Below are 27,245 nucleotides of genomic sequence, written 5' to 3' on the forward strand. Positions count from 1 at the left end.
TCCCCCCAAGGAACTTAGGGAACTGCAAACCGTTCAATTGCCCTCGGTGGGGACGCAGCACGTCCTCCTCCCCTGTCCCAGCCTGGAGCAAAGCAGAAGGGAAGAGCAACAGAGTTTTTAAACATCCATTTTTCTGCTCCTATGTAGACATAGAGGGAGAATTTCAACAGAATTTGTGCAATTTCAGTCCTTAACTAGAGCTTTTTTGCTTTAAATGCGGTACACTGACCTTAGTATGTTTTATCTTCCTATTCTACAATGCTCTATTGATTCTCCCTGGACAATGACAGGCAAATGTCACAGAGAAAGGGAAATGAAAGAATCATGACACACTTATTTTAAAGTCTGCAACAGACTAAATAATAAATAAATCCTGCTTTTTCTGCAGCACAAAGGTTGCAAACTGACTGTCCCTGTGGACTCCATTCTCTTCTCACTACCTAATGGACTTTCTAACGCCTGCCTTTGTCCTGAGAGCCACCTCTCAGCAGGACTGCTGGCAGACACGTGTATTACGTGTCAGAAACAAAGAGGAAATAACTGATGAGAAGCACAAAAATCTGATGGGAATAGTTATTTTAAGTAAATGCATAAACATCAAAACAGTGTAACAAAACCACGAACAAATACAGCCAGAAAGCTTCTGAGCTATTAGCTCAACGTTACTTATTTATCTAGGAAGGTCACTAACTGCTAGTTTTCAGAGTTGATTGTTTCCTATTAATATTGATAGAATTAACATATGCTATACTTAGCTTTATATGTTAATTTCTTATATTTACCTTCCTGTATTTTAATACTGTTAGCAAACAAATCTCTAACAAGATGAGCTTTAAAAGCATGCTATAAAATGCATGTAACAAATTAATTCTGAGTTTTTTTTTTATTTAGCAATCTGCTGACCACAGCTACCACCTGGTTTAGCTTAGTAACAGCGAGCGTTACCGCTGCACATCTGTGTCCTGTAAACAATGTATTTTGGCATACACAACACAGTTCACATTTCATTCATACTTCAGCAGTTCTGTTCATTAAATCTTGTGTTTAATAAGCGTGTGTATACTCGGGCACTGAGTCACCGTGGTTCTCAGCAGCCCCTATAGAAGGGGGAAATTCTTGCAATCATCCTGGCTGGTGTCCTCCTTTGGTTAGCAGCTACTGCAGAAATGACGTGGGGTTATTTATACCATTTGTTTCCTGCAGTGCATTTCATTTCTCCAGTGAGACGAAAATCCATCGCGTGCCTAAAGGCCAATCACACGGCTATTTACCTGCTAGCTCTCCTCTGACCAGCAGCCACCTTTTCTGTGCCACCGGGGCTCAGCACCAGCCGCTCCTCGGGGCTTTCTCTGCAGCACCTTCCTCAGCCGAGTCCCCGGCCTGGCGGAGGAGCAGGGCTAACCGCCCCGGCCTCCTGAGGACGGCCAGTCAGGGCTTGGAAAGCCTCCACTGCTTCAACTCACTTAAGAAAACAAATTATTTGGCAAGTGGAAAAGTAATCTGGCTTTTTGTATGCTCGGTAAGTGACATCATAAGCAAGAGGCTCTGAAGGTCCGGCTTTATAAAGACAGTGGGTAAGACATGTGGCTGTGACGCTTCTGGAAACCGATGATTTCCCTGAAATGTGGTGAAGATTTCTGTCCTAAGTACCACCTGCAGACTTTTCTCTTCCTGCAACAGGACTGGGACCAAATGAGTTAGAAGAAACATTAAAGCTTGGGAAGGCTTAGGAGGGAGTGGAGAAAGAAAGACCGATGGGGAGAACCCATAATACGTGTCTGAAGGATTATCTGGGATGGGCAGAATGAGGAGAAATTCAGAAATACACAGCCAGAGGAGTGCGTCATCAGGCTGCAGCTTCAGAATTGGCAAACACATTGACACAGCTTCAAAAAGAGTCGTGGGTGTAGACACCCTGAACGAACAATGAAAAGTAATCGTTCCCAGGAATATAACTTGAGGGACAGGCCCCTCATCACGCACTGGATCACCGCATGGCTTGACCAAAATTTAAGCCATGGTGGCACTGAACTTTGATGAAAGTCTAATTCAGGAATCCAGAATTAGCTGGAATTCCTCCTCAGCCAGAAGGAAAACAAATCAGCATTTGGTTACCTTTGGGGAGAGCAGCATGTAATTCAGACTTCTGTGTTGCTTGTTTGGCTGCATAGTTCAGGGGAAGTTTTTGTTTTGTTTTTTTCAGCCCACTGGAAATGGTACAGCCTAATTAAAATAAGTAGTCCTACCTACTCTGCATTTGTGAAAAGCCTACCACTTCATTTTATTCCATTCAGAGAAAAATGAGAGCTTCTGTTCCAATGCATGCAAGTGAAATCTTAAACACACTCTCTAGCTAGAACTAAAATAAAGATCTAAAATATGGTTACATGTTTTCAAGTGATACATATACCTTCCAGTCACTGCTGCTCTGACTTCTCCAATTTTGCTGTTCACTGGACACTTGTCAACAACCGGATTAATCAATTCCTATGAAGTAAGACAGAATTCACACTCAAAGCTATTAATTCTTTATAATAATTCACAGAGACTAGAAATAACTTTATTTTCTGTACTTACAAGTCAAACAGGCCTGCTGAAAAGCAATTACAAACTCAACATGCGAGTTCTTTTGCATTTACTTAAATTTGTTGATGCTGGAAATGCATAAGCTCCCTGTTTATTTCCAATTAAAACAAAACATTTTTTTTTTTTTTTTTTAGCATCGGTCACGGCTCTGCATTTTCTTACCACTATTCTACGCTTATTTAGCAACAGATAATAGAACAAGGCAAATTTACTTTAGAGATTAACTCTCACAAACTAATTACACTAAAGAAAAAATATAAAATAGTTTATACTAAATATCTCTAACTTCAATAATTCTCAATGACATCTTATTAAATAAAATTAAAATAGTGGTGAATTTTCAGCTCCACTGAAGTCAATGGCAAAACGTAGAGAACTTCATCCTCAGGACTCTATGCCACTTCTGAAATAGGGATAGAATAATCAGTCCTGAAAAACACTGCATTAATTTCCTTCTAAAATAATACCAAAGAAGCAAATTAGATCTCAGCACACCAAATCAGATGAGCTCAATTTTTTAATTCGTCTCAGTTTTGACTCTTGTTTTTTAAATTTGAGTTCAGTAGGGATCAAAAGCCCACCCTGTTGCAGCAGTGCAGTTTCAGTGGAGGTCGGGAAGTAAAAGCACCGGTTCAGAATTCACAGGAAATGGTCATTTACCTTTTGTCATCACACCAACAACAGCTTCAAGCTGTACTCCACTTCTGGTTTTACACCTATCTCACTTTTCTTTAGCTGTAGTTCTTAAAAGCTCCACAAGAGAAAAACATTAATCAGAAAAAAAAGTCTATTACACATGTAGAAGGCAAATCAGTAAAAAATACTGGGCACAAAGGACAGAGCTCTTCCGAACCCTGGGTGTTAACACAAGTCTGCTCCCTTGTAATCGAACAGGAACTTTATCTAGTAGGCTCAACAGGAGCACAGCAAGGCCATTTGATTTTCTTTAGGATATTCAAAGTCATACTGGAATAATTCTGTGCCTTTTACCTGATTTTATATCACATAAAAAGGTTTTCTCATTTGTTTTGTTTTTAAGTTGTATGGGCAACAGCACATTTCAACACATTGCAGAGACAGAAAATGTTACGCTGTTCCGACACTTCAGGCGAGAGGTATTTTCTCCACAGAAAGGAACAACTTATAATAATGGTCATAGATAGCGGCTAGTGGTTCTCCCGTGGCAGTAGGTTTAGGTAAGACGTGGACAGACAAGACTGCGGTATACACAAACCTTGCAGTTCCAGATAACAGACACACACTTGCCAGGTACAATGCTGCCAGAAATAATCAATTTTGTTGCAGAGTGGGAGTAGCTCAATACAGTACATACCAATTAATAAAAGACATTACTTCCTAAAATTACTGATGAACCTGCACTCAATACCAGCAACATTACAGAGATCAAACTGACATGGAAAAAAAAAAGTTAGTTAAATCTGCAACGCACTTGAATCTCAAAATTCTTGCAGCTATTCCACGTAAAAATCAATGACTAATGATACTGGCCAAGTGTTTAAAATGAAATCAAGCACATGGCTGATACAAGTTGTAACGTTCAGAGACTGAAGTTGAATTTGATTTCTTTCTGGGGAAAAGATAGAATGTACAGATACATTCTTGAATAAGAATCTCCTTCTTTAAACGTTAACAGGAAAACTTCAAGTTGATTCAAGGTAAATGCTAGCTCCTGTTACCCAAGAAGATAAGTAAATTACAAACACGTTGGGATTGTTATGATGTTGTAATACATTACTGAACATACAACCATGTTATTTCCCCAAATTCCTATAACTTGTATGATTTGATATGGACACAGACTACTAATGAGAACATTAATACATCGGTAATAAAGTGCTTTGATAAAGCATTGCAACTTTCTCTGTTTCCAATAGGAATATTTAGTAAAATGTTATTAAAGATGTTAACCTGCGATCCACTGCAGCATAAACAAAACAGTCTGTAGGACCTAGGAATATGATATGCAAGTCTCCCCACACAAGTCTGCAGAAAAAAATTGCAACAAAAAAAGCGCAGTGGTACCTCATGTCATTTTTAGCATAGTTCTGAAATGTGCACTCAAGAGCTATAGGATGAATCTCCCAAACTCTATTTCACATGAATGATATGCATTAAAATATCCACTCTTTTTAGATAAATGGTAAGGCTTATACCAAAAAAACAAACAAACCAAAACAACAACAACAACAAAAAGGCAACCAAAAAAAAAAAAAACCCACACCACAAAACCCAGTGCCACTTGGCATATCTTTGGTAAATAGTGCAGCTATTCTGTTTTGTCTCTGAAGGGGAAAGTTTTCCAAAGCACGTCATCTCCTGCCACTAAGAATCCACTAGAAATTGCCACATTCACTAGGATCTCAGATGCTAACCTACTCTATCAAACAAATGAAGAATGTGCAGTGAAAGTATTTCCTGTTTTTAAATACACTCTTGAAATATAATTAAACCATGCCAGATTTCACATTGGAAAGTAACGGCACCTTTCAATTCTCTTGCAATAGTTTAGGAGCATACAAACGCGCGCACAAATTTCATGGCAATTTTAAATAACAGATATCCAAGCTGCTATTTGAAAACATCTGTAATTTAATTATTGTTAATCTAGATTTAGTCAACCTTTGTCCCTAGAAAAAAGACACCTGTTTTTCATTTTGCTTAGATACTTAGAATTATTCAAAATGCAAAGAAAGGCTAGAACTACTTAATTAAAACGTATTACAAGCACGTATTTCTTAGCTTATATTGCTAAAGCCTTGCTGTATTGTCAAAAGTTTTATTGGAGTTTGCCTTAAAACACAGTACCATGTACTCACACATGCCTAGATATATACCTGTATTTCACACTGCAGTTTTAGTAGGCACACCAACACAAATATGTTACATATCATCCAGTGGCAGTGCAATAAATGGTAGCGCCGTCGAAATGTCATTCAATGATTTTTCAACTTCTGAACAACAGCATTCTTTCTGAACAGGTCTGTCCAACCAAACTTGCATATTGCTGAACACTGGCTTCATCGCTTGGTCCCTTCCTTCTCTTCTTATACACACTGTAAGGCATTATGGTTCTCTTGTGAAGTACTCTAACTCTGCCCAGGTCCTTAATATGACCTTCGTCAACTGCAAAGAGAATCAGAGAAAATAAAAATTAGTTACATATATTGTCCGTATGATCTTAATTTATGCAACTAACTTCAATATGCATAATGAAAACTATCTGAAGTAATAAAAGTAATCTACAGATGAATAGCAGATGGAAGCAGAGCTGATCTACAGATCTGTTTTCTTGAATTATGGTTGAAAATAAAACATAGCTTGCAAAATAACTGTATTTGTGACGTGTGAAAACATAAATCAAGCACCACCCATTACCATAGGTGATGGAGAGCATTTCTGAAAGTACCTCTACTGCTGTACTTTAAAATTCACAAGACCAATGCCAGAAGTGAAACTATCTGGGAAATAATTTCAAACACAACTGACCAGAAAAGACTTCTTCTTGTTGCCATATTTGCATTTAATCACTACACATTTACAAAAACTGCCAGCACAAAGCACTCCTTTTCCCTGATGTTGGAAAGCGGATAAAAAAACAGCAAGAAGCTCTACACTTTTTTTAGGTAAGCGTTAGGCAATAAACTATCTTCCCAGGTTAACCCCTCATGCCAACCCCACTTTTTTCCTCATTTATACTGGTTTCTGAGTTTCTCCAGTGGAATGAGGCTGAACCCATGCCCTTGCTCATGTCTGACCCACCGAGCTCTGCAGACCCATGAACAGAGGCAGCAGTGCAAAGCTGGCTGGGTTGGGTTGACAGGACTCCTTAAGCTTTCAGATAGGCACACCACCACTGAATCTCATTACCCAACCTACAGAACCCCCGTGACTTCATTTAACCAGCCTTATACTTAAGAGCACTGTTGAACAAGGTGAAGTTTCCCTATTTTTATGAATTCCATTGATGCTACTTTTACTGAATAACAACTTTATATGGAGCCAATTTTTGGACACACAGCAGCTACAGTGCTAGAAAACTCTTTGCGAAAGCATGCCACATGCCTGGGGCAACTGCAGAATAAATTAACATTATTGCAAAATACTGGTAAAAATCTTTGGACTTGTCTGAACTTCAGGTTTAAATAGCCACCAATGTAAGAGAAACACAGAAGCTGAAGTAGGATTTTGAGAACAGGGCTATATAAATTCAAATAGCAACAGAGAAGAGATGCTAGAAGTCAACATCTGGGTACATAAACTACTCAGAAATTCCATCTTTTTGGCATCAGGACATTATTCTACTGAAGAGACAGCACAGGTAAGTATAACTGTCTAGCTTTAAATATAGCATCAATCTCTGCCCCAAATTAAATTAAAACGTTTTGTATGTTCATATACTTGTTTCATTTAGATTTAAACTTTTAAGGCTCCATTGACTGGACCTGAATGGTACCCACTCTACACTGTTCTTCAGCCAACGCAAAATCAAACCAACTGCTGAGGAAATCAGTGGCTACTTCATGGGCAAAAATGGTCTTTACTTACAAGAGGACAAAAAGAGGTGGAACTTTTTCAGCAGGTTTCACAAATGGCAACAGATCCAAAGTACAGAGGGTAAGACACCAGTTCTGGGAAGCGAATTGGTCACCAAGTTCTGTCTTGCCTTGTTTTACATACCTGAAGCTTATTAAAGGCTGAAGAACAGCATTCACCTGTTTTTCATATATAAGTAATCTTTGGACTTGCCACAGGTCAGCTAAATGAATTGTCTGGAAGAATACGAAGAGATTTGTCTTACAAACAGAGATTTGTCTTACAAATCTCTATTCAGATGTAACCCTTACTACGGAAAAGCTTAACACTCCCTTTTGGGTCTTCTTTCTGCTTCAGTAAAGACAAAGGAGGTCATTAAATGCTTTTTGTTGTGAGGCACTCTCAAGAACCTAGCCCTATTCATCCACAGAAATGCCTTATAAACATTTTTCTGCTGATTGCCTGAATTTAATATGTGCAACTTAATGAAGCCTGTTTTACAAAGTTGAGAATGACTTCATTTCTTTTATCTGTGTTTTGATTCCTAACATGAAAGTACAATGTCTTTCTTAAAACTTAACTATGAAAAAGTGGTTTGAAGGAAGAAACTCTGAATAGGACTTGCTAAGATTGCATTCTCCACTAATTATTGTTGGCAATTGCTTTAGATAAAACACCAAAGTCAAAAACCCTTTGCTCTGGCTTTCTCTCCCTCTTTGAAATCCATCAGGTTTTTGATGTGTGGCCAATGCCTTCCTGATATCCCAACAGGCTGGTTTTACTACCAGCCCTACTACCTCTTCTATTACATCCTCCATCTTTCTGAAAGTGCACCAAAGAAACACTCGCAAGTTTAGCTTCTGGAGGCGACACAACCGTAAAGTTATTTTAACTTCTTAAATTGGAAAGTTTATATTTACAGCACCTCTAGGCTGACTGTGAGTTTGTGTCCTGAACTGGATGCCTGCCAAGCCTAGCCGTCATAAAGAGTCTCGTGCCAAAAGCACTTTCAGAGCTGCTCACTACTCACTGTTGATGCTCGCTGCTTTTAAATAATACTGAAGCCTGATACTCTGGATGAGTTCATCTTTTGGCTCGTAAGTGCTCCTGGCCCCAGCTTCAGTTTCTTACAGTAACTAAAGCTACTGTACCTTGAATTTCCCTATAGCCTCACTGGCTCAGCTGAACTTTGTTCTTGTTGTTCGGCATATGTTTTTACACACTTAGTCTACTTTTACTCATTACATCAAGCACAGTCGGTGCATTATCCTCCCTGGAATCAGACCCACGCTAGCACTAGCTCTATAGCTATATTAAACAGTTATTACTACCCGGGTTCTAGCAAATTTGCTAAACACTGCAGCCAAGCACTTTCTGAAGCGGGGCTTGCCAAACCATGCTGTAGACCAAGCCTTTCTTGGACTGTGGCACGGTTTCATAACACAGCCCCGCAGGCAGGAGAAGGCCCTCCCACACTAATCAAGAAAATCCCAAATCTCTTGAAAAGTCACTGTAATATGAATGCTTCAGACATCTTTTAAGCTAAAGACAGACAGTAAGTTCTGTGCATAAATAGAGTCTACACAAACAGAGACTCTGTAATAACTGAAGTTTAGCATCAGGAAAGCTTTAAACCCAGGTATTTCTGGTCCTACAAACTTACATAGCTTCCCTATGTGACAAATGCTGGGATAGCAGAGTAAGAATAAGAGAATAAGAAAAACACCTCTATTAACGAGTATTATTTCTGGGCTTTATTAAAGCAGTTTCAGTTAGAGACATCTGTTTCCTGAGGGACCCAGACTGATCAGATAGTGAAACTATGTTGGGGCAACTTTAATCATTATTGCAAGTACTGGTTACCACAAAAAGCTAAAAAAAAAAAAAAACATTTTTTTCCATCTCACACTTTCTTATTTTATATCTCCTGAGTCCGCCTCTAACCTCTGCTTCTCCTCACAAGCAGTCCATGCATTAACTTATATAAACCTCAAACCAGGCAAAATCACGGGTCTGGAAACACCTCATCTTTACCATTTGGGAAGATTGGATTTGGTGGAAGGAGTTCTACTAACGAAGACTGTTATAAATGAGCAATAGCACTAGAAGGAGGCACAACCCTGCTAACATCCATTCGAACTCTTGGGCCCTCGCCTTTGTATTTGTGAAGATTATCTTCTCACAGAGTTGTTGATTAATTATAGTCTCCAGAGGAGGTACCGTCACTTTATGTATAAAACATACAAGGTTTTACTCCATAATTCAGTTACACCTATCAATACCATTGTGACAGCAGTTACTTATTACATAAAAATCTAAACTTCAGAAAACCAATCCTGTAGACTGAAAGCACAAATCATTTTAGGAAAGCGAGCAACTGAGGATGCCAACTGTGAGCCTAAGACATAGGCCATACTTATAGACGGTACTTGTCCAGGCCAAAGAGCCATTTAGTTAAATATCCCATCTGCAGCAGTGGCCAAAAGTAAGTACCTCAGCCTGAATACAAGAGATGGAGGCACCTCAGTAAATACACTGTACCCATTGAACACTGCTACCTGAATTATAGTTTTATTGAAAGATGCCCCAACAGTCTCATGTTTCTACTTCATGTCTGAAAAACGCAGCAATCTTCATCTAGTGATGTTTCTCAACTATGTTTTCACACCGATTTACAACAATTTTCAGGAGGCTTCCATCAGGTCACAGCATCAATTTAAATTTTTTTTTTCCCAAATGGCTTACAGATTTTAAGTATTCTCAATAAAAAACATCTGAATGAACATAAAAAGAGCTATTATATTTTTTATACATTGAATGATTTGAAGTTTTTTCTTTCTTCTCTGTAAGGTATCCAGTGTAATTTAATGAGAATTAAACTGAAATGCTCGACATTTCAGAAGGCAGGGGAACATTGTTTTTTAAGCCTGTAAAAAGAAGCATCCTGTAAATCTCCAAGCTAAAATTACATCTGAATTCTTGCTAAATAAACTAACTGCCACTTCTCTGTCTCCTCCCCCAGAGACCTAAAAGCCCAAATTATTTATGTAGCATTTGTCTAATGAAATTTGAATACAGGAGCAGTTTCATGTACAGCCCAGCCATGGCACTGTGATGCCATGGTTGCAAACAGCTGTTAAAATTCTTCTCACCGCACCCCCATATCACTATTCAACGCTTTAAATTCACACATGTGCTCTGCATACATTACATCTTTACTCAGCAAGTATGAATGGGCTGAGATGCTGGGGAAGGACACAAGTCAAGTCCGCTTAGGATTTCCCTTTACCAAAACTGCTGCCTTCAAGCAAAGGGAAGTAGCAGAAGTGCCACGGGGCACGGCAAGGCCTGATAGCAGTGCACAGCCTCAGGATGCCAGGGAATGGTCACTAATCAACTATCCCAGCAACAACACACACCCAAAAGTCTGAGCTAAAAACGACCTTTTTGCAAGCCAAAAAGTCACAGTGAACTTTTAGCAGGGAAAATTAATGCATGCGCCTGACAAGACTTCTTTAAATAAGTAGTAATAAGTGGAGGACTTTCCTGACAAACAAAGCTCCCTAATATCAGTAAAAAACAAAACATCAGTAAAAATCAAAGCAAGAAGTAGGAGTAATCTAAAGACCAGCTATGTCAAGTATTGCCTTGGCAGATGTCGGGCAGATTTTGGCAGGATTTCTTGGCCCAGCTGCCCACACACAACCGCACCTCCACTAAAAGCATGGACACCTTGCAGAGCGACACCAAGTAATGAGCTAAAAGTAACAGCAGCGATGTCCAAAGGCAGCCCCATCCAGCAACCAGCCCGAGAAATGCTGCTATACTCAAGAGACCAGAAAGAACAAGGACAGAAGTCTGACGCACTCCTACACGATTCGTTTTTTATTTCCTTACACGACCCCAACCAACCTCCTCAATGTGCTGCAAGCCCCTTCCCAAACCCAAAATGTGATTTGCAAATGCTGACGTGCATTCATTCCTACTGAAATACCCACATACAATACGCAGGAGTAATTATTTTACCATTTTTATTCCCAACAGAAGCTAATCAGGCATCAGCATGCACTTACACACATTCAAATTTCTCATTTCTGACATTTTTTCTTACGATGTAGGAATTGATTAGTATTTTTATGAAGTTATTTTGGGAAGCTGAAATCCAAGTATTTTTCTTGGCCGCGTGCATTAATCTTTATTATTATTACCTACTATAAGGTGGAGTAGCTACATCTGGTCAGCAAGCCCACGATGCCTCTCCGGGCAAGCACGTGCAAAGCAGAAGAAGGGAGAATGGCAGAGCAAGCTCTGCAACCGCCTGCTGCAGCTCCGAGCAGGCTGGAAGCCAACATCCCAACGAAGAGTGTTACGGTTCAAAGGTTTTTGTAGTAGGCTGTTACTAAATCAACTTTTCAGCGGTGGCTGATTTAATTCAAGCTGGTTTTGATCAATATTGATTTAAGGAGGGCAGTGATCATTCAGGTCCTAAAAGCATTCTTTTTCCATGTCTGGTAGGAACAGTAGAAGGAGAGGAAAGCGCTATTTAAAGCTGGTGTACGGTAAGAAAAGAAACAACCACTGCATCAAATTGTCTGAATGCAAAAATCTGAATTTTTGACAACACAGAACTTTTTCCAAAAATGTCTCAAAGTCAGGCACAACTCTTGTGGCCAGATCACAAGCTACGATGATGACGTTTCCTGAATGAAGAGCAGCAAACGCGTATCAGTTGAGAGCCATCCATGACATGTGCCTGCCAGCGCTACCTCTTCCCTTATCCCCTTGAATATACTTCTCACGTGTATGAAATCTTTAAATTTGCCAACGGTATAGAAATGGAAGCAAGGTCACATTTCTTTCAAAGTACATTTTTCCATTTCTGGGAAAGTAAGTGAAGAAATCATTAAAATTAAGTGACAAATATATTGACGTTCTTTTTTTAAATAGGAAAAAAAGAGTAAGCTGTCTTCCAATTTTTTAATAAAAATCAATAATCACAGGAAACTATTTTTTATATTTTTTGTACACAATGGATTTAGGATTAGTAAGAAACCTTACTGAGGTCTGGTATTTCTAATTCAAAAAAGAAGCGTGGCACTCCTGCTAAACTCTGAAGCAACGCTGTTTCTGTTTATAACTTTCAGTTTCCTTAAATGCTACTTAAAACCCCTGGAACAAAGAAAGTATTCGGCCATCAAAACACCTCTTTCTCCAACGATACTGTTTGTATTTCCTTTACTGTAGTCATCTTGTTGGAGAGGTTTGTTGGAGGTTACAGGAGAATATCGCAGACATCTACCAGTGCTTCTCTTGCACAGGCTGGTGGTTCAGAGTAGGACATAACCCAGAAACTAAATATACCAGTTTTCTGTTGTTACTTATACATGTGCCTGAGGCGCATCATAAATTTAAAAGGCAAAGCAACTTGGAAATGCTCTCCATTTAGCAAAGTTTTTTTTTCAGCTACTCTGAAAAAAGAAACTCATTGTTCACATCTCAGGAGTAACAGCCGAGATCTAGAAATCCCCACATCTCTCTTTGCTTGCACTGTAGAAGCATTAAATTAGAAAACCCTGAAAAATCTGAAAAACTGAAATAAAACAGCAGCTAAAAAAATCTTGTTCCGGAGACTAAACATGACCTTACCTAACACACCTCAAGGCAAGAGCATGGCGGAGAGGAGGATCTCTAAAAACCGCCCATGAAGACGACACCAGGTTTTTATTCACAACCTGGCCTTTGCTTGCAGATGGGCTTTAATCTTTGCCTGCTGCCTGCGGTTCACTCCCTCCACAAAAGACTTATTTCTAACACCAAACTCTGTGCAAGGCATTGACCACCAGTACAACCCAGGCCAATAACAGCTTCTGGGACACGCCGGTTAATTGCTGGGTGAAATGAGGAGCAGTATCCAAGGCACGCTGGGTTGCTCAAAGACTGCCCAACGCAGCGAGGACCTCCGCGTCCTCCCTCGTTTTCTTTTTGTGCTTCTGCATCCATCCTACACGGGGCACACGGACTTTATTTGCTCCGTAGCAGGATGGAACAGTGGAAGAAAGTGAAATTTAAAACTATGCCATGAATCCTGTGATTCACTGTAAAAGCTGTCTTAGAAGGAACTGCTAGGCAGATAACTAACATTATATATTTGCTTACATTTTGCTTAAATAATAGAAACTGAAAAACTATTTTACCTCTAAAGAGTAAATCCATGGAAGAAACATACAAAGATTAACGATGGACAACTGCTGTATTTTCAGACAGACAGCCCAAAGGGTATGTTTGTTCTTTTGTTTCAAGTTGTTGGGGATTTTAATTTTAAATTTGGAAGCAGTCAGGACTTGCATCAGTTTTAAAGATGAACACAGTATTCAAGTTTTTCAAACAAGGAAAGAATCTAACAGCCTTAAAAATAAATTTATAAAGAGTTAAAAAGAAAAAAAAAAAAGCTTCATGACATCCAAGCTTTCAAACTAGGTGCAAAAGTGATCAAAAGAGACATCCGCCCCTTACTGGAAAGGCAACATCAATGTTCATTTGTTTGAGAATAACTAAAGACTTGTTGAATTTCTTTTAAAAGAAATGCTACGTCTGGTTTACATGACCTCATCAGGTTCACGACCAATGACTTTAAAACAAAGAAACTCTAAAAGGAGAAGACAAACTTTCAAATGTTACAACTGAAATAAGAGATATTAATTACCAGAAATAAAAATCACGTCAGTCAGAAGTCTAGTGCATCTGATCTTTGAATTCAAACTACTTTCTTACTCCTTTTAAACCATTATTTCTTTTTCTTGACTAGCAAAGCATAGGAAGTCATCCACAAACCCGAAACAGGCAATATACAGTGACGAGATAAGCAATTTGCATTAATGCTAGTGTTTATGTAAAACTGTAAGTTGAAATGTGCTTTTCCTCATATTGCTTCTTCACACATCAAGAAATATTAAGACCAGTATGCCTTGGGGTATGAAAACACCAACTCAGATGAAAACAAGAGTACAGTTAAAATGAAGCATTAAAAAAAAATCAATGAAAAGAATTCCTAATTAAAACCAGAAAGCATAAGTCACAAAGGAAGTACAATAAAAAGTTCAGGATATTCTCAATCAGCCAACCCTCTGCTGTTCAGTTACTCTAACAAGAAAAAAAAGGAACTTCTGAAATCACTGTTCAAAAAGAGAATGTTTCTAAGGGGAAAATATCAAAATATCAAAATATTATCAATGATTCTTTACAAAATGATGACAGAAGAGCTACAGTATTAAAAGTATAACTTACAGTGAGCCTTAGAATGGGTAAAAACAGGAAGTTTTGAGGGCAAATCTTAAAGACATCTTACAAACAAAAACTGTTGGGCTTTGTGCCTGAAATCATACAACTGGTTTATGATTTGCAATTCAACTTTGAGAAGCAAGCAGACTAATCACTTGACAAATGCATTCAAACTCTGCTAACCCTGCTGTGCCATGCGGAAACAATAACTCATTGTGTTTTGACTCGTATTCTTCTAGTAGTAAACATGAATGGGGGCCAATGGAAAACATTTCCTGTGAATGCAACAATTCAGAGCAGTACTTCTAGTTTTCAGCCATAATCCACAGCAACCTGCAAAGGCTTCTGCTTAACTGCAAATGCAATCCTTTGAATATATTGGCTTTATTAACAACACTAAAATCCAAGTACAGCCCACTGTTCTGGAAACATTTGAGAGAGATGCATATAAAACAGTAAGTATAAAATTCCGGGTTTATTTCTGAGGAGCTCTCACACAACATGATTATTCTAATCTACCTCAGTTTATTACCCTGAAATATTGTGACAGAGAAATAGCTACCAAAGGGCTAGATTTAAACAATACTGATAATTCTCCAAGGACTTGCCTTTCAGGGATGCACTGCAAAGGAAACTAGCAGTACCTGGGAAAATGTTAGCTAAATGACACTGAACAGCTTTCTACCTGAGAACACCATCCAGTTTGCTCCCAAAGTCAAGATACTAAGATCTTATGGACGGTATGTCAAGACAGAATTGCACTTTTAGATGCTTCTCCAGAAGACAAAAATGAACTAATCAAGTCTAATGAAGTTGTATCTCTGGACACGATGCTATTCTTGATGACTTCAGATCTGAGAAACGAGAAAGTGAATTGACAAGAACGTTAACTGCATACCCAGTATGCTTTTCTTTCTATTTTTGCCTGCTTTAAATACCCTTTGAGGTCCTGCAGGCAACCTTTAATTACGCGTTCAGTTGAAACGCACCATGCATACAAAGACCAGAAGCAGAACTAGTAGGTAGAGCCAGCTTTTAAAAGCAGTAATTCAACCCTATCTCAAATCTGGAAGCATTAATGTCACCGCTGCGTGACGGGAGCCTGAGCTAACAAGCACCGTGAGGCGCTCGTTGGGCACATGGCCCTGCGTGGCCCTCCCTAAATGTTGTGCGCCCGCAGGATGCAGGCTCCTTCATGCCTCAACGCATTTCTGCTGGAGTCTGGAGGCATTCCTAATGCGTGACTGATCAGGTTGGGATCTGGGAGGGTGTACGTGCTCTGGGTTAGCACCGGTGCGACTGACCAAGCTGCATCCTGCACCAGGACCTCCTCCGCAGAGCTCCTCCGAACCTTCATCAGCTGCCTTTGTCTGTTCCTCAAAGCACCTGAGTGGCTCAGAGCACAGTTCGGTGTTTGGAGCTGCTCGTTTCTCTTTAGAGAGATCCAAACCAGTCCTTGGAAACTGCTTTTTCTTTAATTTCCTTGTTATTAGGGAACTAAAACTGCACACGTATCTTTCCAGTTTGCTTAGGCAAGGTACCTGTCAAGCTCAAGAACATCACAGAAAGTAACTCGGGTACAGCTGGGAGAGACACGTTATCATGCCTTTGTATCTGTGAACTAAAGCTCGAGAATACTCAATTAGGGATGAATCTTAAATAAAAAAATGAGGGATAGAAACCAACTGCTACATACACACTTTACATTAGGGGTGAATGAAATATTTCATCATTCCCTATGAAAAACATCAATAAGTATTTTTCCTGGACAAATGCAGAACGCTTAGCTTGTTACTAAGTCTGGTAGAATTGTAAAACTAGTGAGTACATTGATGTTTGAAAGAGAGCAGATTATTCCATCTATTTCCTGAACTTACTTTCCATAAGAAAACGTTTTTCAAGTTGCTGCAGTTTTTAAAAGCAGAAACACTACACAACAGTTGAAGTGAAAATGCAGTTTAACTAAAATACTTGTAACTCAGTAAGATTTACCAAAAACTGCCAAATACTCAACCCTGCCGTAAGCAGTGATTTTCTAACCACAAAACAATGCTAAGCAGTCTAAGGTTTGTAGCATGAACAGTGCCTAAAAGGACAGAGTGACCTTACTGCCTGCGCGAGGGAGGGCAAATCATGCCTGTCCTTCCAAATACCTGCATTTCTGCAGCTTCCAAGCATTGCAAAGCTGGCTTACACTTATGACATAAGTGTTTTAGACTTCATTGTTAATGTCAAATCAATTTTACAAGGGCTAACAAGAGAGACAGAGCTGTTGCTTCATTTCATATCTCACTGAATCACTTCGCATTGCACAATACAATTCAAAAGCCACATTTTGTAACTTTAATATCATGACCGTCTGAATTACAACTTTGCTTCAGTAGAGTTAAAAACTTTTTTTGTGGCTGAGATAGAAATCTTAAATTAATTAAAATAAAGGGAATTTTAGCCATCCTGTATGCTTTTTTTCCCAGTCTATTTTGTAAACATTTCCATCTACTTATTTTCATCACGTTTAAGCAAGAATAAAACATTTTGGCAGCTTTATTTCTTTTTCTGAAGCAAAATCCTCCCATGGGGCTGCCCCTGAGCCAGCTGACAGTGAAGGGAAACCAATGAGGAGTTCAGACTTCCACAAGAAGGCTTCCCTTCCAGCTGCAGTGCCCAACACTTTCAACCAGGCTCCCCTGGACTCTCACTCACGGGTTTTAATGACGCTTCGAGAGCCACAACAAAATGCAGCACTGAGCCACAGGCTTGCAACGACAGCAAAGGAATAAAAGACAGTACAAAAGACGAAGACTTACAGGATTATGCTTTCAGGAGTTGCAGCTCCAAACGACAGGGTGGAAAACAGGAGAACTTTTGAAAGGGCATAAAAGTTAAAAACTGTTTATTAAAATAGCTGAACTGTATTGAAGTGAAAATGGCAGGGAGCGGGAAGAGATTTTTTCAAACAAAGGGCAAAGTCCTCATTAAGGCTGCTATTTGAGAATGAGTTCAAAAAAAATAATAAAAAAAAACAAACACAAAAGTCAAGCTGAAAATTACACATGCAAGCTTTTCCATGAAACAGGCAAAACTGAAGCAATTGGCAGCAGCTTATCAGCCAAGTAAATCAGATTATAGCAATCAATTTACCGGCTAAATTAATTAAAACATGGACTCAATTATGTTCCCTAAAGCTCCATATGCTACGTCGGGATGATGTTACCAGAGCACGAGTAAACACGCTGGGAGGCACCGGGGAGCGTTACCCGAGGTCTGACCCTGGAAGAAGCTGGCTGTCATGGCTGGTGGCGTGCGGCGAGCCGGGCCGCAGCACATGCCTGTGGTGTCCCTGCCACAGCTGCTCCCTATCTGGGCCTAATTACAGCTTTTAACTTTTATCACATTTTGAAACTAGCCCCGTATGCTGGTTATCCTCTGCTTGAAATAAATCTGCACAATCCGTCTACCGAGCCCGCTTTATTTAATTTTTAATTTCTGTTCCTGTGTTTCTAACACCTTCTGAGTAGGGAAAATGATGCCTACAAGGCTCGGCATCCTCGCCCTCCCCACATCCCCCTGAATGAGCTCAGTCCTGGGTCCGATCACAGACAAGAGCAAAATTATTCTGCTAGAGAACCAGATGTTACAACAGTAAAATGGTGAACCCTGACCAGGAAGGGGCATCTTGAGCATGCAACCATCAAACACGTTGGTTCTGAGCAGTGGAGAAATATGCCAGTATATATCTACTTTCCAAGCAAAGTCCTCAGAAAATTACATAATTTCAATATTTATATGTTCATTACACAATCTCTGACGGTAATTTTGGGTTAAAACTTATTTTGGGGAATTTTTCAGCACAACCTCTGTATTTCATGAATTGCACAAGAAGCCAGATGCCGGTGCTTCCCGAGGTGCCTGGTTTACTCTGCTGCATGCGCTATGTCAGAGGTGGATAATTTAGCAGATCATTGAATGCAAACTTTAAAACAAACATTTAGCAGAGTTCGAGTTGCTAAAACAACACAAAATGGGCTTCGTATCATGACTATACATTAAATCCCATTCTAAAGACCTTTCCTTCTTTGCAATTGATTGCTTTGTGACACTCCAGCTCAGAGCTGCTGATCCCCTCTAACCTCCCCAGGCCAATTCGTGCAGTGCTCTTTGCGTGCGAATGTTCCTGAAACATTTTCAGAGCTGCAGTGCCAGCTCTTTAGGACCCACAAATTAATGAAGTTAATAACGTTACCTTTTTATTACAGAAGCGCTTGAGTGTATTTTTGCATATTAGACCAAAATCCCATGCCAGTCATTTCAATTTAATCCAAACATAATAAAAATTGAGTGAAAAATTTGCCTGGCTACACCTTATTGGCACTGCCTTCATTGTTTAAGTATCTTGTATGCTCGAGGATTGCATTGGATTTAGAAATTTGTGTTTGATGACTTCAGTTGTTTATAAACTAATTAGAAACAGATAAACTTGTCTCGTTCAGAGGAGCTGCTACAAATAATTGATAATTTGATATTAATGTGTCTTTTCCTTGGTTATAGAATTCATGTTCACTACCTACAGCTGTGATAAGATAGTGGAGAGTTAGCTCTTTAGAATAATTAACGATCTAATAGAATTTAATGATCTAATAGAATTTACTGAAATGCTTTCAGAACTTGCCAAAGTACACAACACCACAGCTTTTAAGGATGACAAACAGCAGTTGTTTTAGAGCAGACCAGCAACTTCTCCTGAAATCAGACGATTGCACGGTTCTAAACCATTTGTTTAAAGCTTTCCATCTGTGATATTTTTGTGGCTACATTTTCGTGATCTCAAGAACTTCAGTGCGTTGATCCTCATACACATTAATCTGCACTACACTACCCTTACAGACATTAACGCGCGCTGTCATCTGAATCGGTTTGTCTGACCGGCTTTAAAGACGTGATACGACACCAATACATTGCCTTACCAGCGACCTCAACCACCAGAAGTGACCAGCTGGCAACCCATGGGTACAACATTCTGTGGGTACAAGTATGTGATCGTGGCTTTGCCTCCACAAGAGGGAGGAGGAGGAAGAAGAACATCACGCAAACACAACATACTTCTAAATATATCTTCAAATCAAACAGCCCCTGTACTTGATGAGAAATGAACAAAATGTTTGTGCTCACAGATGCAACAAATGCAAAACGTGCTTGAAATAAGCCCTTCTTACTAGCAAAGAAAGGCATCTAAACTGGACATAAAATGTTTTGAAAAACATAGCACTAGAAATCAGGGTTATTGAAATAGTTGCAAGAGATTATTTTTCTAGTGAAAGCACTATGTATACAAATACGTATTTAAAATAAATACACTTCTGCACAACCACCCAACCTTGCAGACTTCTGGGTAGGAATTCTAGGTCTTATTTACGATAAAATTAATAATGTTTCTTGCAAGAAACGGAGTTAAGATGCATAATCAAGAGGATTCAGAAGTTATTAAATACTTGGAATATTGTTTGTCTTTTACTGCTCTAGCTTATTATGTGCAGCAGAATAACAATGCTGTAAATCTGTTAAAACTTTCATTTTTGTATGTAGCAAAGAAAATGGAGTTAGTAGCTCTGCAATATGTGGGAAAGATGTACTTTTGAAGAAGAAGAAAATATTTTTCAGAAGTTTTAGAAATCTAATAGAAACTTGCAATAGATATTACAGGACTACTACAGAGAATACTGCAAAAGTCTTAAATCATTTTCTTAAGTTCAGTACCTCAGAAACAATGCTGAGCTGGTATCAAATCTGTTTGTAAGATGGTTCATTGAGCATTTTCACAGAATGGTTCCTGTGAGCCTGAAGTGAGACCAACTTCACAGCCACCTACTTGTCCTCTACGTGGAGGTACAACAAAACCACCCATAATAGGGTAAGAGTCAGATGCACCCCACTAGAAGTACGTTGCTAGAAGCAGCAAGGTCTGTGGCTCTGTGGTGATGGCAGATGCAAAGCCTAGACCGATGCACAAAGACCGATGAGAGAAAGGTGGTTGTTGAACTAAGCACTGGCAAAATTCTGCTGGCACATGATGTTGGCTTCATAACCCCTTCAGGTTTTCATGTCGAGGTTCTCTCTACACAGAGTGTCCGACAAACAGCTTCTCTTATTCATCTCTACAAATATATATCTAGATTTTCTGGTTTTGGCCCAACCATTAATTATTTCAACAGCTCTCTTCTGTTCCTGTCAAGCTTTCTCATCGTTTTGCCCATATGATCTACTACAAAACTTGTGTTTTTTCCATGCATCTCTCCACCAGCTTCCCTTACTCAAATCACACCAGACCAACCTCACTCCCAACAGTCTGTTTCAAGCTCACTTGTTCATTCATCAACAGCTGGCAATGTAAGTTCTGCCTTTGACTGACTGCAGGATCTGGTACCTCAGACCAATATTAGCTCTTCTCGAAGGAAGCTCCTTTCTGTCTCCCCATACTCCCTACTTCATTTCTCCCCCACCTCTCATGCTGGGAGAGATTTCTCCATCGACTCCAGGAGATAGCTAATGTAGTTCCCTAGATCCCTACTCGAAACTGTCCTCCATCATAGCATTTACAAAAATATCATATAGCTTAGTCTGTTGATGCTTGATTACTATAATCTACCACACCAACTGGAGTTGTTTCTCTATTTCCTAAAACCATTTTTCGCATCCTTCGTATTTCATGTTAGACTATACTCTCTGGAGCAGAGAGCAACTTCTCTCCAAGAATTTGCAAAGCCAACACAGAGTAGTCTATGTACATCTTTATCATGTGTAAGTTTCAACACTGGAGAAATGACTTTAATTAATGTATTTGATATACATTTTAATTTCATTCTATTAGATATACAGTAAGTTGAACAGATGTGTATTAGCTTTGCCAATTATTAACTTCAGCAAACAAACCTGTCAAGATAAAAAAAAAAGCATTAAAATCCCTTTTGATCGGCACTACTCAAAGCTTCTGCTCCAAGCAGTGGGCACAGAAGGTGGGAAACAGCTTACGCTGCTGAGACTGCCATAGGCCATGCCTTGTGACCCAGATCAAGCAGGGCTTTTTCACTTGGGTAAAAAAAAAAAAAAAAAAGTTATAAAAAAAAGATGTCAGTGGGTTACAATCAGAAAAATAGAAATCAGAAGGATAAAACTATGTGGAGATATCGAGTAAATTATTTATAATTCTTTTAATACTATATTTGTTTCATGGGCATAACTGCTAGTGAAAGGAACAACAAAGTAAAATGATGAAGACCTGTTTTGCAAGGAGGCAGTTGACTAGTGTGAAAGACTGGCTGTGGCCAAGAATATTTTAGCAGCATGCTATCATGTGGCTGAATTTTGGACATCAGTTGTGATATACTGTCCAAGTCACTGACAAGTACTTTTCTGCAGAGCAATCTTTTAATTCAGTTCTTTTTTCTTCAACACAACTCAATTTGCATTCAGAGATTCATTTCATATACGTTCAATCCTTACAATAAAGGGAAGGACCCATATACCACTTCAAGAAAACGCAGTTTAGCATAATCTCTATTTTTGGAACTCATCACTATCCAAACTCTGTTACTACCCTACCTCACTAACTGCTGGTTTATTTGTAAGTAAATGACTGGTTGCTGCTTAATGATAAACACATCAGAACCTCAGCAAACCTCTTTCATTTATAAGATGGTGCCAGGTCTTCTGAATTTTTCAAACTCAGCAGACAACAGAAATGAAAAATCTGTTCTGTTTAAGACATGTAATATTGGCAGAACTGGTAATTTACAAAAGCAAGAATATTTGACAAATATGACCTTTTATCCATGAATGCTGTTGGAGCATTGCTATGCATTTTTTTTCTCCCTAAAGTCACTGATATTTTTAATACATGTTAGGAACTGCACATAAAAAGACTACCAGCATAGTTTGTTTAAATATTAAATCTGAGAGCTTGCTGGCACAAGAACTCATCGTTTTCTCTGTATGACTGCAGTGTTCTGAGGTTAAGTAAGGTTGAATCTCATCACACTGGCCAGAAGTGAAGAGTTGGATCTATTTCAGCCATCAGGCACCCATGATTTGCCACCCTAAATAGTAACACGAAAAAAAAAAAGTTATTACAGTGTCTGTGGTTGCTTTATTTGTTTATTAAATGTTAGACACTTTTTTAGACTTATCTCTGTAGTATAAAGAGTTAAGAACTTTGTTTAGTTCATCTCTCTTCTTCATTTTCCAACAGTTAACAGAAGTATTAGACGTCAGAGGAGAAGGGGATGGAAAACAATACACTCTAAAACCATTTGAAAATGTTCAAGCATAGGACAACCACATAATGCAAAACAGGCAAAATCCTCTGTAAATGCTGATGAATATTTTCTGATGCTTTAGAAAATTTTCACTACTTTTTGTCAACATCTCAGGTCTTTTTATTTTTATTTTTTGGAAAAAAAAAAAAAAAAGGAAAGAGCTCTGCAAAGTAATGGACATGAATACTCAGTTACCCTTTTCCAATTGTAGAGACATGGCAGGTCTGAGCATGCAGCACCCTCTCCTGAAGCAGCGCTTACGTCTGCTCTACAATGCACTTTCACAACCTGCAATTGGTAAATTTATTAGGTAACTTTTTTTCAAGGGAGGGAAAAGGAGTTCAAAAATTGCCAAACTTGATGAACAAACTAGCATGAGATCATGTTTCAAGAATTTTCTGACATTACAGATCGTATTAAAAGATGACCATTTCCACTGGCTGTTTTATTGCCCCAGACAACAACGCAAGTCACACCGTTTCTCCCAGTTGTTTACTGGATCTGGTTATTGCCCTTAGTTTCTAAGTAGGAAGTCCCACTGCCGATAAATCACGACCTACTTAACTGACGTAATTATAGGCTGTATTATAGAAAGCTATTCATGAGGAATAAAGCACATCATCATTTCTATTGCTGTTTTTGTAATTCGCAGTAACTTAATTAAACTCATATTGCTGACTATTGTAGAGAGTAAAGAAATAAGAAGGAAACTGATTTTACTGTTGAGAAATAGCTTCCTTAGAACTAGCAGCTCTTTAAACCTCAAATGGCTATAAGCTCTCAGCAGGTCTAGCACACTTCAACATGTAGCTATGTTTCAATTTCCTTAAACCACAGGACGTAAGTCACAGCCCCAGTAGTGTCTGGAGTGAGATATTTTGTGCTGATAATGATGCAGAGTTTTATATCCTGCCGTTTCTGAATGCGTGGTATCCCACAGGAATTTCACAGAATCAAGAAGATGACGCCCCTTCGCTTGTATGGGGTTAACACCTTCAAACACAGTAGTCTTATTGTCATTCCTGGGCTTCAATGAATGCACTTCTTTTCCTCCAGCATAACGACAGTAACTTTAACACCACCAATGCCCTCCATAACCACTTCCCTTCTTCCTCCTACCTCTATTTTTCTTTTTATTTCCTCTCACCAATCTAATGACAATTCTAGTTGATGAGGACATGACGTACCAGCTTTTCCCACGGTGATAAATGGTCTTTTCAAAGCGCACCCAAGCGCATTCCCTAGGCTATTGCCTACCACACCACATGGCCACCTGCACAGTCACTGAAGAACATTATCTATTTGTACAGGACACCTGGCATAAATTCTCCTACTAAAACTTTTAAACCAGTATCTATAGCAGTGCATCTGACCTGACTGTAATATTTTTGACCATTCCATGCTGGCAAATCACTAAGTAACTCTGCTACAGAATGTAAAAACTATGTCCCATCTAATTCAAGATGCTTAAGGTGTTTCTACCATTCATTGCATTCTTCAAAATCTCAGACAGATTGTTAAGCTAAATTCAGCAGTTTGTTTCTTCACAAAAGCACCTGATGCCTTTAAGGTTCTCCAGCCCCTTCACCTTCCTGTGCTGATTCTAACTTCCTTTATGCACTCACAAAACTAGAATCTAAGGAAGGAATAATTATTTGATCATTTTTGTTCACGCACCAAATAAAATAATTACCTGAAAAACACCAACATATGTCAATTCTGAACTACATACAATCTGTAAAACGTAACGGACTTAAAAAATTTATCGCATACGTTCAAAGACAAAACTACCTATTTGACAATGCTTGCAGGAGAAGTTGTGAATTTCAGACTTTTTTTTTTCCTTTAAAGATAACATTTCTATAATGTTTCAGCAGCAGATGATACCAACACATTGCAAAGACGAGACAGACAATTTATTTATCATTACTTGTGAACTTACCTGCTTTTGCGTCCTGGTTGAAACGAGAGTATTTGGAAAGCTCGAGCAGGGGGAGACATTGCTCAATGGGCGTCCAGACGTACGTTTCCGGGCACAACAAGTCAGAGGGCCTGTACTGACCCTAGAAAGGAGAAAAGGAAAAAAAAAAAAAAAAGTAGTAGTCATATCAGTGGCACAAGAACATCCTGGCTACAAGTTTCCAGATTTTCCTATGAACAAGAAATAGTTTTAATCTAATCTAAGCAAAACGAGTCAGAAACAGCCTCAGTGTAAACACAGGCTTATCCTTTAGTAATTTCTGCATAAACTCAGGAATACAAACTTAACCTTGGTGCTTGAAAAAAAATGTAAAATTAACATAATACATTTTAGAGTGTCCAAGATGAAATTGAGAAATTTTGGCTTTGCTTACTGAAACTCAGTATTTAAGTTATCCTCTAGAGTTCTGTTGAACCGGTGCTGACACTAGAAAACTCGGCACCTCAAATAGCAGCTTGCTGCAAATGTTCTTCGTTCTAGCGAGTAACAGACAAAAAAAACCTTCCTAACAGAAAAAGAATATTTCACAGTAAGCAGGATACTGTTTATGCCACACTAGTGATGGAGAAGTTTGTTCACTGCCCCTTAAATAACAACATTTTCTTAATTCATAGAAATTTTCCTGGAATAGCTTACAGGTAATGATAGTGAAATTCTACCATTTTTGTTGATTTATTAAAAAGTTATTCTTTGCAGACATTCCCAGAAACTAAACAGCAATGTTTTTTCCCCCTTCTGTTACACAGAAAATCACCACCTCAGCAACAATGACATCCTCTAATCAGATCTTTGGCTGATTTAAAATAAGATTACTCATTGCCCTATAACTTAAGTCAAAAACCTATCTTTGACCAATTATTCATTTAATCCATTCCCTCTCAGCCTCCATGGCCATATGGTGGCAATATTTAATTAAGTTTTAAAATGGAAATTCACTACATATATCAACTTGAAAAACATAGTTATACAGTAAATAGGAAGCAAATGTCTAAGGATTTCAGTTATGCAGGTCTTGAAGCAACAGTGAAAAATTCTGGAGGTTATCTTAAGTCACACTGCACTTGATGCAATTAAGAGTTCTTCATTTAAATGACTTTAAATAGGCAGTGAAGATGATGATCTTCATAGGAGCAGTTTGTATCTTTGCCAAGTACTAAAGAGAAGCAGATGATTTTTTTCAACACCTATGAACAAGGCAGAGCGGTCTGGAGTGCAGCTGACCGGTGTTTGGGCAGGAGCCGATATAATGCCTGTGCCCAGTCTGGTGATAAAGTCGCCGTTTAAAACACTGCATTCACAAGCTCTGCTACCCTTCTTTTATAGACACACCCTTATGCAGCAGCACGTCCCCACAACATTCTCCTCAAGAAACTGGCTGCGCGGGGCTTGGACTGGCGTACGCTTTGCTGGGTTAGAAACTGGCTGGATAGCCGGGCCCAGAGAGTTGTGGTGAATGGAGTCAAATCTGGTTGGAGGCTGGTCACAAGTGGTGTCCCCCAGGGCTCGGTACTGGGGCCGGTCCTCTTTAATATCTTTATCGATGACCTGGATGAGGGCGTCCAGTGCACCCTCAGTAAGTTTGCAGATGACACCAAGCTAAGTGCGTGTGTCGATCTGCTCGAGGGCAGGAAGGCTCTGCAGGAGGATCTGGATAGGCTGGAGCGATGGGCTGAGGTCAACTGTATGAAGTTCAACAAGGCCAAGTGCTGGGTCCTGCACCTGGGGCGCAACAACCCCAAGCAGCGCTACAGGCTGGGAGATGAGTGGCTGGAAAGCTGCCTGGCTGAGAAGGACCTGGGAGTACTGGTTGATAGGCAGCTGAATATGAGCCAGCAGTGTGCTCAGGTGGCCAAGAAGGCCAACAGCATCCTGGCCTGTATAAGAAGCAGTGTGGCCAGCAGGTCTAGGGAAGTGATTGTCCCCCTGTACTCGGCTCTGGTGAGGCCGCACCTCGAGTACTGTGTTCAGTTTTGGGCCCCTCGCTACAGGAAGGACATGGACGTGCTCGAGCGAGTCCAGAGAAGGGCGACCAAGCTGGTGAGGGGTCTGGAGAACAAGTCTTACGAGGAGCGGCTGAGGGAGCTGGGCTTGTTCAGCCTGGAGAAGAGGAGGCTCAGGGGCGACCTTATCGCTCTCTATAGGTACCTTAAAGGAGGCTGTAGAGAGGTGGGGGTTGGTCTGTTCTCCCACGTGCCTGGTGACAGGACGAGGGGGAATGGGCGAAAGTTGCGACAGGGGAGTTTTAGGTTGGATGTTAGGAAGTACTTCTTTACCGAAAGGGTTATTAAGCATTGGAACGGGCTGCCCAGGGAGGTGGTGGAGTCACCATCCCTGGAGGTCTTTAAAAGACGTTTAGATGTAGAGCTTAGCGATATGGTTTAGTGGAGTGCTTAGTGTTAGGTCGGAGGTTGGACTCGATGATCTTGAGGTCTCTTCCAACCTAGAAATCTGTGTCTGTGTCTGTGTCACTTTGGAGAATCAGGAGCAGCATTTTTGAATGTTTACGGAGATTCCAGCTGCTTTTTGTTCTCCGACTG

The 27,245-nt window shown here is 39.6% G+C and overlaps 1 protein-coding gene and 1 long non-coding RNA gene across 6 annotated transcripts in view; both read right to left on the reverse strand.

The window, feature by feature from the left end:
• LOC121073504 overlaps window positions 1–2,161 on the reverse strand; it is a 39,954-nt gene extending 37,793 nt beyond the window's left edge. The window contains exon 1 of the long non-coding RNA XR_005821756.1: window positions 1,272–2,161. This is a non-coding gene — a long non-coding RNA (uncharacterized LOC121073504). The remainder of the gene's footprint in view (window positions 1–1,271) is intronic.
• Window positions 2,162–5,183: 3,022 nt separating this feature from the next.
• The window catches only part of ATE1 (arginyltransferase 1), an 86,265-nt gene continuing 64,203 nt past the window's right edge, over window positions 5,184–27,245 (reverse strand). For all 5 annotated transcript variants that reach the window (XM_040564413.1, XM_040564412.1, XM_040564411.1 and 2 more), the window contains exons 11-12: window positions 24,670–24,790; window positions 5,184–5,730 (exon numbers count right to left, since the gene is read on the reverse strand). In XM_040564413.1, coding sequence (XP_040420347.1) covers window positions 5,552–5,730; window positions 24,670–24,790 — 300 coding nt within the window. In that variant the 3' untranslated portion in view covers window positions 5,184–5,551. The remainder of the gene's footprint in view (window positions 5,731–24,669; window positions 24,791–27,245) is intronic.

Source organism: Cygnus olor, chromosome 7 (genome assembly GCF_009769625.2).
Source record: "Cygnus olor isolate bCygOlo1 chromosome 7, bCygOlo1.pri.v2, whole genome shotgun sequence".
NCBI lineage: Eukaryota > Metazoa > Chordata > Aves > Anseriformes > Anatidae > Cygnus > Cygnus olor.